This window comes from Vicia villosa, linkage group LG4 (assembly GCF_029867415.1).
Source record: "Vicia villosa cultivar HV-30 ecotype Madison, WI linkage group LG4, Vvil1.0, whole genome shotgun sequence".
Taxonomy (NCBI): domain Eukaryota; kingdom Viridiplantae; phylum Streptophyta; class Magnoliopsida; order Fabales; family Fabaceae; genus Vicia; species Vicia villosa.
The window spans coordinates 46,821,477-46,832,843 of record NC_081183.1 but is presented as its reverse complement, the minus strand read 5'-3'; the positions used below and the strand labels follow the sequence as shown (position 1 = coordinate 46,832,843).

Here is an 11,367-nt window from a genome sequence, read left to right as displayed (position 1 = left end):
TGGGAAAACAAAAACAATTGTTACCAGTACAGTGTGAGTTTCCTGCTTTTGCGCCTGCAAAAAGATTTAACCCTGCATGAACTGTGTTAGTACTATTTATCTGTAAAATAAATAAATAGTATTTGTGAAGTAAAGAACAGTATTTGGCGTTTGCGTAAGAATAAATTCCACTGTAAGCCAAGTTACTGTGTAAGAAAAATTCTGAAAACCAAGTTCTTCATATGTCAGGATATTTTGAAAAAATCCATGTTTATATGAGACTCTTAATTTTCATATTGAAACTTTCCTGAAAAAAGAAGTGGGCAAATTTTGGGGTATAACAAGGAGTATACGATCTTTTGAACTTGTTTGGATCAACCGCAAAAGTCACTTTTGGTTGTAGAGCCTTGTCTAACTTGGCTTTTAGATCTCTCACTTCTTTTTCCCAAATGTGACATGTCTCACAACCAAACCATGATGTAGGATCTATTTCAACTTTGTCCTTTTGAATGTCTAGCATAGATTGTTTTAAAGCTTCCATATCCCTTTCGGTTTTCTCAACTTTTGATTCAAGATATGAAAAAATTTTCTTATTTGAGGCCAAAAGTTTGAAAGCTTTAATTGCATCTCTATGTAATTCTTCAAAAGCAAGTTTTAGTTGAGAGTGAGATACCTTATCTACGAGTTCAGGTTTAAGATGACTTACAGCTTTCTTTTTCTTGTTTTGATGAGCCATGAAACATAGGTTTGCTGATTCTTCTTCATCGCTTGACGAGCTTTCACTAGATGAATCACTTTCCCATGCTATGTAAGCTCTTTTAGATTTGTTATGACCTTTGCTTTGGTTCTTCTCCTTTTCTTTCTTAAGGTATGGACAATCCGGTTTGTAGTGACCGGCTTTCCCACAATTGAAGCAAAGACCTTTGATCTTTCCTTTGTTGTCGTCATCTTGTTTGAACATGTTTGATTGCTTTCTATAGTTGATCAATCCTTTGTCAGAATGTTTTGCTCCATTTTTCTTTAGATATTTGTTGTATCTTCGCACAAACAGTCCCATTTCCTCATCATCGGAGTCTTCGTCATCACTTGTGTCACTATCCTTTGGCTCTCGTTTTGAGGTCTTGGAGCTCGAAGCTTTTAGAGCTATTGACTTCTTCTCTACCTCTTTCTCCATGTTCTTTTCTTTCTTTGTCCTCTTCTCATGCATGTCAAGGCATTTAAGATGCTGTTCATGTTCCTCTAGTTTACCAAAGAGAGTGGTAATGTCTAAAGTGTTGAGATCATTTGCTTCCTTAATTGCTGTAACTTTGGGCTGCCATTCCCTATTCAAACACCTTAAGATTTTGTTAGTAGCAACTGCATTGGAAACAGGTCTATCAAGAGAATTTAATCGATTTTTCAGGTGAACGAATCTTTTCTGCATGCTTTCGATGGTTTCACCATCTTCCATGTGGAAAAGTTCGAACTCTTGAGTTAACGTATTGATCCTAGCTAGTTTGACATCATCCGTTCCCTCGTGGGCAACTTGCAATGTGTCCCACATAGCTTTAGCTGATCTACAATGGGAAACGCGATAGTATTCATCAACTCCTAGAGCTGAGATTAGAATGTTTCTCGCTTTCCAATCGTATGCATATTTCTTTTCATCTTCAGCATTCCAAGTATCTTCTGGTTTTGGAACAACTGCACCAGCTGCATTTGTCATAGTGATCCGAAATGGACCATTGACAATAGCTGTCCAGATGTTCCTATCAATTGCATTGATATGGACACACATACAATCCTTCCAATAGCCGTAGTTTTCTCCGTTGAAAACTGGAGCTCTATTATGAGCCCCTTTAGGTTCGGAAGCCATCTTTCCAATAAGTGTTTCACGTAGCACGGAATAAACCAGAGCTCTTGATGCCACTTGTTAGACGCTGGCCTAAAGATCTAGAGGGGGGGTGAATAGATCTCACTAAGTTTTTACGGATTTTTCTACTGACTCGAGCGAAAGCGGTTCTGAATCGACTTGCGTCTATTCCGGACCGCTATTGCAAAGGTCGTATGTGTTTCAAAACCAAAAAGTAAGTGGAATTGATGGTGAAATAATATGATGGCTAACCAATACGTTTAACAACTGAAAACCAATTAACTCCTAGATTGACAACTTTGATTTTCAATGCAGAAAGATTGGATTAAGCAAAAACACAAACACTTGGTGATACGTTCAAATTGATAGTGATTCAAGTTGTGGTGAATTGTGATGTTTGTGCAGAACTTTAATTCACAATTTTAACACTTGAATCGTTGATCAATTTTGCACTTATAACCAATTATGAACAGAAAGTAAAAGAGAAAGTAAAAGCGACAAGAACACGATATTTGTTTAGGCAGTTCGTCGATCGTCCTCGCTACGACTACGTCTGCCCCCAATTCCAAATTGAAATTGGGTAATCTTTTATTAATGTTGAAAGTAGTATATACAAAGAAGATAACAAAGCGATAAACGATAAACCAATTATGTCGATCCTTTGAATCTTCTTCCCCCTTAATCTTGAGCCAGATCGAGGTTATCCAAGAGCTTCACTTTGATTCCCTTCTGCAGTGTCTTGATTCCTTGAACTCCCCGTTCCTCAATCGTTACACTCAGCCGAATCCTCAATGAACGCCTCTTGATAAAAACCCCCAAGAACCACCCGTCGTGGAGGACAAAACCCGCAGATTTTATTCACCAACAAACCCCACAAACCTTCACCCACTAGGAATCTTCAATTCCGTTCCATGGACGTTATCGAACTCATCACTAACCCGCAACGCAAGAATGATTATGTGTAATTGTGTTGGAGATGATGAAGAACGAAGATGAGAAGCGTTTGTGTATCTTTCAGTCGTTGGTGTTTTTTTGAATAATTACCTTTGCACAATATATATGATTGCATAACAGTTAGAACCAAGAAAAACTGATTTTTGAACTTTCTTGATCAGTTAGGTCGACCACTTGTAGTGTTTAGGTCGACCTAACAGAGCTTGCAGAATTTTTCTCCCAGTTAGGTCGACCTGTTGAAGGAGTAGGTCGACCAGAATCCTCTTCTGATGCATTCTGGGGACATTTTCACAGATTAGGTCGACCTAGTTGATGTGTAGGTCGACCTAACAGGCTGGTATGTAGAATTCATCAATTTAGGTCGACCTAAATGATGTGTGAGTCGACCTAGCAGGGATATATGAATTTTTCTCCATTTTAGGTCGACCTGGGTTGATGGTAGGTCGACCTAACTGCTGTTTTTCTGCATTCTTCTTGTTTTGCTTGTGTTGAGGCAACCTATAAACATATAAACATAATGGGTTGACCTATGAGTGATCAATGCTCGCTTTTCTTTAAGTTTTCTGCTTCCGTCTTGTTGTTTGAATGCTTATTTGAGTTTGCCATGAATCAAAAACATCTTTGAGTGTAATCTTGTATTCACATAACTGTTGCAACTAGCGGTATAACATCTTTGTTACTTCCAGGAGGTAGAACTGCACATTCAAAGTTCAGGATACCGGTACCAACTATGGACAATTCTACTTGCAAGGTTGAATTCAACGATGATGTTGCAGACATGCTACGACGAACAAAGCTTATAATATAGGATGAGGCACCAATGGCACATAAGTATGCAATACAATCGCTTGACAGAACTTTGAAAGATGTTATGAGTGCAAACAAAAATTCCAGTGATGTATTTGGTGGAAAGGTCATTGTTTTCGGTGGTGATTTTAGATAGATTTTACTTGTCGTCCCCAGATGCAGTCGTTCCGATATTGTACACTGTGCCATAAATGCATCTTACATATGGCATTCAGTTGAGGTATTAACATTGACAAGAAACATGCGGCTTCAAACAGGATCAACACAGACTAATAAAACTAAAATAACACAGTTTTCAGATTGGCTTTTAAGAATAGGAGGGGGCCGAATATCTGAGCCTAATGACGGCACCGCCAAATCGACATACCACCTGATATTTTGATAACAGATTTTGATGATCCAATTGTGGCCATTGTCAATACCACATACCCTGATTTCATAAATAATTTCCAATCTGTTGATTACCTTAAAAGTCGAGCAATACTGGCCTCTACACTGGAGATCGTTGATCAGATCAATGACCATATACTTAACTTAATGCCAGGTTAAGCAACAAAAATATATAATTAATGGAATATATTAATAGATTTTATGCTTTTAATAATTATGTTCAATCAACAATGCAGGAGAAATTCGTGACTACTACAACGCAAATTCAGTTGACAAGTCTGATATTCATGACCCAACAGTTGTTGATATCCTCACACCATAATTTCTAAGTTCCCTCCGAACATCAGGTTTGCCTAACCATCACTTAAAACTAAAGGTTGGGACACCTATAATACTCATGTGAAACATAGATCAATCTGAAGGTTTGTGTAACGGCACAAGGCTATGCATAACAAAGATGGCAGTCCATGTACTCGAGGCTTCCATAATGGGAGGTCAAGGTTTGGGAAATTTGGTTTACATACCTCGAATGGACATGTCACCATCCCAATCACCATGGCCATTCAAACTGAATAGAAGACAATTCCCTATTATAGTTTCCTATTCTATGACAATCAACAAATCACAGGGACAGTCATTGGATAACGTCGGTTTGTACTTACCAAGAGATGTATTTACACACGGCCAAATTTATGTTGCATTGTCAAGAGTAACAACAAAAAACGGAATCAAAATACTGACACATGATGAAGAAAAGAAATTCAAGGGGAAAACTACAAATGTTGTGTATAAAGAGGTTTTTAAAAATGTCTGAGTTTCAAACATTTATCTCAGTAATTCTGTAACAGCAGTAATATATATTACTAACAGCATTCTATGTTATACTACATTAATTTCATATATTAATAGAATCTTATGATGCGTTACTGTTAAAAAATATAACAATTAATTATATCTTCATATGTATGTTGTAATGTTTTATGGTACCTTTCTCATTTAAATAATTAAGCTTCAATGTATGTAAAGCAAAACATCTAAATACCAAAATATTATATATTGATATAAAGAACTAAGTCCACCAGGGAATTACAAAATATATTAATAAATACCTATAACAAACTTTTACATCATTTTTCAATTTTTCAACATTGTTACATGTATCTCCTTGCTGACGGGATCCTTAATGCTGAAACCCATAGAGTCTCCATCAAGCAGGCTCCTGTCCTTGGAAAATTTGTACCAACCACGCCCTAAGAACATCTGACCCCTTTCGGTACAATGAACTTCGCATTCATATCCGACTTTTCTTTCCCAGTCAACCAAATCTACGAACCTTACTCCACTTAGCCAGCGAATTGCCACAACATGCTCAGGAATTTCCTACAATATTAATATAAAACAACATTAGATTTTCCCATTAAGGGTCCTATAACAATAAGCCAAAAATGAAAAATAACTTACAAGAAGACATGACTGACCCATCTTCCCATTCACCACATCTTTCTTCCAAATACAATATGACATCTCAAAAGGCTGCTCTACATGGCAGCTAACATCCTCACCATTAGCTTCATGACATCTAAAACATAATACAAACAAACAACATGACGAATAAACCAATGTGTTATCAAACCTTCTAAATAAAAACATAAAAACGTATACTCAACATAAACTGATTCAAACATACACAAAGTTATCAGAAGTGACAGCTTTCCCCACAACCATTTCGTTCACCGAGTTTTCTTCACCTGCATGCAACCATATTCAGCTTTTCATTTCAAAATGTAACAGAACAACCACTCCAAAAGAATATTTTAACCTTACCTTTCATTGCTTGATAAAATTTTCCTTCTATCTTTTTACAAATTCGCAGCCTACACTATTGTTTATAGAGTAATGATGATTGCTTCAGGTTTTAGTGCTTTCAACCTTCTTACACATTACTTATATAACACTCTAAATGGACTTTTCGCATACCTGTTACTTTTCCACCGTCCGATAGAATTCAATGCAATTTTTCAATTAGTCTTCTTTGCATTTACATCACTTCAAAACAATTTTCATTTTATTTATATTCCTCATGAAAACACATTTACTGCCCATAACCCAATTGATCTTTCACCTCCCAATATAATATAACACATTACAACTATTTTATAACTATTTAATATTACTATATTATTGTTTAACACATACTATTAAATTGAATTTTCAATTCTTCATAAGTCTATTGTTGTATGTTCACCATTTAGATTTAATAGGCAACCATTTACAGGTCCTGTTTCACTACTTATAGAGATCCTGTTTCACTACTTATAATAAGCAATAATTAATTTAGAAACACAATGATAATCAATTTTGCAAACAAAACCATGGCAGAGTTTGCACAATCAATAAAACTTAATCCCAAAACTGATAATATTCAATTAAAAACCATACACAGTACCATAATTGTTAATCTTTGTTCACATACACCATTGCCAAAATTAACAATAAAAAACAAAACCATAATTCACATACAAACCAAACTACGAACAAATTGTCCTATTCATCCACCATCAAACATTGCCAACCCAACGGCTCTATCAACGATCACCACTGCGCTCCACTGTTACCATAATATCTAACACTGGCGGGTATCGAATCACAAAGTGCACTTTATCTCCTTCTTTCAATTCAGCTGCCCTTGCATAGTCAAACCACTCTCCGTACAAATATGTTTCCTTTCTCTTTGGCCTCTTCTTCATATTGCAGTAATATGGGTACCCGTTTTCCACATCATAGAAAACTATCTTTGACATTCCAGCAATACCACATTTGTCAATTACTTTTGCAGGAATATGCTGCACTCATTAACAAACAATATTAGTTACATTACATCTGTGTATAACAACATTGTACTAACAACTATAAACTTTACACAATACTTACCATAATATTTGAGCAAAACTTCTTTACATCATCAACTTCACGAGTCTAGTACTCTTCTTCCAGTTCCTCATATATAGGACTCATTTCCCTGAAATAAACACAACATTTACACCTCAATGCCAACACAACAACCTCAGTATACCTATTACTCTAATATATTACATATCACTTAAAAAAAACCTTTACCTTTCACTATCAGAAGAGATCATTATGTATTCCTTCAAATCAGCGGTATCTGAAATTCCCGCAGAAGATGACCCTTCATGATTATCCTTTCCACTCTCCCACCTTTCACCTTCACTTTTCTCCTTCAATTTATCTCCGCCTATGCTGTCGCATTTCAACAAAACTTCACCAACAACATTTCTTTCCTCCCCTTTCACGCCCACTGTCCCATAGTTTAGTCGGGGACAAGAAATTATGGTTTTGTCCAGTACCTTATTATATTTTTTGTCCAGTGCCATGATTAGTTTCTGCATCAAACAGAGTACAAAAAAAGGTGTCCTGTCCAGTACCTTATTTTTTAACAAATCAAACGCACCCAGGGTAAGTCTTGTCCCTAATATGCTGGTTTACCTGATTGGTAAAAAGTTTATTTCTATAATAAAAAAATAATAAATCAAAGCACAAGTGATCATAAATTTAGTTTCTTCATAAAAATTTATAATAAATTAGATAATTATATGACAAACTTTTAAGTATTTAATTATAATATTTAAATAATTTCTTAATTATATTTGTCTTTTTAAAATGATAGTTTTTTAATTGCCATGTTTATTTAATGTAGTTATGCCACTAAAAATGAAAATAAATTGGGAGTAGTAAGGCTCGAACTGGGAACTCCACATCCACAATGCATTGGTAAATCCGCTGGCCCACAAGCTACGTGCTGCATTTTAATTTCGCTAAAAGATATATAATTTAATATTTCTGTATTATTATTTTTTAATTACACCTCTCTAATTTTGAGGGCCCCATTTTGTTGAGGCCCTGGGCTGTGGGCCTGCTTGCCCTGGCCCAGGGCTGACCCTGACAGCACCCATGCGTACACACGGGTATTGATAAAATAATATTAAACTATTGATTTAAATATTGAATAATAACGACAACAAATTTACTACCGATTTAATTATGTATAAGATTAATTATATTGTTGATTCAAATATTATTATATACGGAAGATTTAATTATGTATAGGATTAATTATACTGTTGATTCAAATATTTTTATATACGGAAGAAAATATAGAAACCAAATTATTATCTCTTTTAAAAATAATAAATTATTTTGGTTAGACAATTTTGTTTTTTTTTTCATTTTAATTTTTTATTTATATTTAACAGGGCCGGTCATTGGGTAAGGCTGGTAAAGCTAGGGCTTTAGGCCCCTAGAAAAAAAATTTTAATTATAATAATTAAGGCCTAAAAAATAGTAGAATTTATTAAGGCCTAAAAAATAGCATTCATTAAGGCCTAAAAAATAGCATTAGAATCCTCACGAAAATAACTAATGCATTTTTTATTTTGTATAATTTTTTAATCAAAACAATTAAGGCCTAAAAAATAGCATCCATTAATTAAATTAAATTAATTTATCAATTCTAAAAAAAAAATTCTCCAACCAAACACGTAAGATAACAACTCACACCTTTTCAAATTTGTGCCTTTTTGACTCTTTCTCTTCCTAACGTTCCAAATTAATTATTAATTCAATATTAAATTGATTTAACATTTTTCAATGTTCCAATAATATAACTCTTCTTCTTTCACGTTAAACTGCCATTGAGCATTTTCTACATAGACAAAGACCAATTCCTCTTCTGGCTTATTGAGTTTTTTTTAATTCTCCATCTCCAATCACTGGTTTGTTGATTCGATCGACGGCAAATAAGCGGTTCTTTCTTTTATTCTCTTTTTACCGGCAAACAGGTTCTTTTATTCTCTTGTTAGATCTATTTTCTTTGTTACTATTTGTTTTGTTTAATCTATATTTTTTATTCTCTTGTTAGTTCTCTTTTACTTTCAAGATTTGATTGAATTGTTTACTTGTTTTAAAATATATAAATGTCAACTCGAAAATATGAATCGGGTTATTCGAAACTTAAAAAAAAGAAAAGAGTTGAAGCTTTGATTGAATCACAAAAAGGGGCTTTAGACAAATTTGTTAAAACAAACAAAAAAAAGTAAAATTGAAAACACCGGTGATTGCTCGCTAAATGAACAAGTTAATAATGTAAACCATGATGAAAATTAAAATCGAGAAGAGGTAGTTGATGAACAAGTTAACAATATATATGCTAATGAAAATAGAGAAGGAATAGCCGGTGAAAATGAAACTAGAGTACAAGTTAATATGCAAGATAATAGTGATTCTGACACTCACAATGAAGATAGAGAAGAAGTATTAGAAAAATCATCTCATAAAAATATATATGACCCAAGTCAATGGACAACTATTGACACAAATTTGAGAGATTTATTAGTAAAGAACGGCCCTATAAAAGTTACCGATATAGATTTTCCTAAGGATGCATATGCAAGACACTTTTCTTCATCACTTTACATTCAACAGTTGTCCAACGGAGAAAAACGTGAAAGAAGATGGTTGGTTTATTCTCAAAATTTGGATAAAGTTTTTTGCTTCTGTTGTAAATTCTTTAATGCTCTTCCTAGTACAAGTAAATTAGCACATGAAGGTAGTAATGATTGGAGAAATATTAGTGCTAAGTTGAAGAGTCATGAAACGAGTAATGATCATATTGTTAATATGAGTTTATGGATTGATTTAGAAATGAGGTTATTAAAACATAAAACAATTGACAAGAATGTTCAAGAAAGAATTAATAGAGAAAGAGAGCATTGGAGAAATTTATTACTTAGAATCATTGCAGTTGTTAAAACTCTTGGAAAAAATAATTTAGCATTTCGTGGAACAAATGAAAAGATTTACCAAGAAAATAATGGAAATTTTTTATGTCTAATTGAAATGATTGCAGAATTTGATCCTCTAATGCAAGAGCACATTCGTCGAGTAAAAAATGATGAAATTCATAATCATTATCTTGGACATAGAATACAAAATGAATTAATAGATTTGTTAGGAAATGAAATTAAAACAAAAATTATAAAAAAAGTTGTGGAATCAAAATATTTTTCAATCATACTTGATTGCACTACTGATATAAGTCATCAAGAACAAATGTCTATTGTATTACGATGTGTAGATTTTTCTTCAACCCCAATACAAGTAGTTGAGTATTTTTTAGAATTTTTAATAGTAGATGATACAACTGGAAAAGGTCTTTTTGATGCTATTATGAATGAACTAACTATACTTGGTCTTGATATTAGTAACTTAAGAGGACAAGGTTATGATAATGGTTCTAATATGAAAGGAAAACATCAAGGTGTTCAAAAAAGATTTTTAGATGTTAATCCTAGATCATTTTATACACCATGTGATTGTCATAGTCTAAACTTGGTACTTTGTGATATGGAAAATTGTTGTTCCAAAGCTACGTCATTTTTTGGAGTGGTGCAACGTATTTATACAATATTTTCTTCTTCTACTAAAAGATGGAAAATTTTATTAGACCATATACCTAGTCTTACTTTGAAATCATTGTCACAAACACGTTGGGAAAGTCGTATTGAAAGTGTAAAAGCTATAAGATTCCAAACTTCACAAATAAGAGATGCTTTATTGAAATTAGGTGAAGTGAATGATGAACCTAAAATAAAAAGTGAAGCTGAATGTTTGGCAACTTATGAGCTTGAAAATTTTGAATTTTTGCTAGGCATGACTATTTGGTATGAAATATTATTCGCTGTAAACTCAGTTAGTAAACACTTTCAATCAAAGGATATGAGCATTGATGTTGCTATAGAGCAATTAAAAGGACTTATTTCTTTTTTCGAAAAATATAGGGAAAATGGTTTTGAAAATGCCATAATTTTGGCTAAAGAAATTGCAATCGAAATGGATATAGAGCCTAAATTTCGTGAAAAACGTATTATTCGTAGAAAGAAACAATTTGATGAGATTATTGACGATGAAGTTTTAAAAACTCCTCAAGAATCATTTAAATCTGACTATTTTTTGTATATATTAGATCATGCAATTACATCATTCCGAAGTAGATTTGAACAATTTAAAATGTAATACCCCGTATTAATTAAATGCTCTAATGTATTAACTGACACTGAGGTTTTATCAATTGATACGTTAGAGATACTTTTGGACATTAAGTTAGTAGTGTTAACTTAAAGATATTTTCTTATATCCTTCCTTTTGTTTTTCTTCTTCATTCTACATCAAAAAGAGAAAGATAGAGAGAAGAAGTAGAGAGAAGGAAGAGCAAGAGGAGAAAGAGGAAAAAGCTTGGATCTTCACCATTTCTCCGCCGAATCAACTCATCTTCGACATCAACGACTCTTAATCGAGGTGGGTTCTAG

General features: G+C 33.6%; 1 protein-coding gene across 1 annotated transcript; it reads right to left on the bottom strand.

Annotated features, from left to right (window-relative positions):
• Positions 1–6,913: 6,913 nt before the first annotated feature.
• Positions 6,914–7,393, bottom strand: LOC131599138 (uncharacterized). The gene is made up of 2 exons (XM_058871602.1): positions 7,100–7,393; positions 6,914–7,001 (listed from the first exon to the last, which is right to left on the bottom strand). Exons 1-2 carry the CDS (start codon positions 7,390–7,392, stop codon positions 6,959–6,961), a joined length of 336 nt encoding a protein of 111 aa, XP_058727585.1. The 5' UTR covers position 7,393; the 3' UTR covers positions 6,914–6,958.
• Between the last annotated feature and the right edge of the window lie 3,974 nt (positions 7,394–11,367).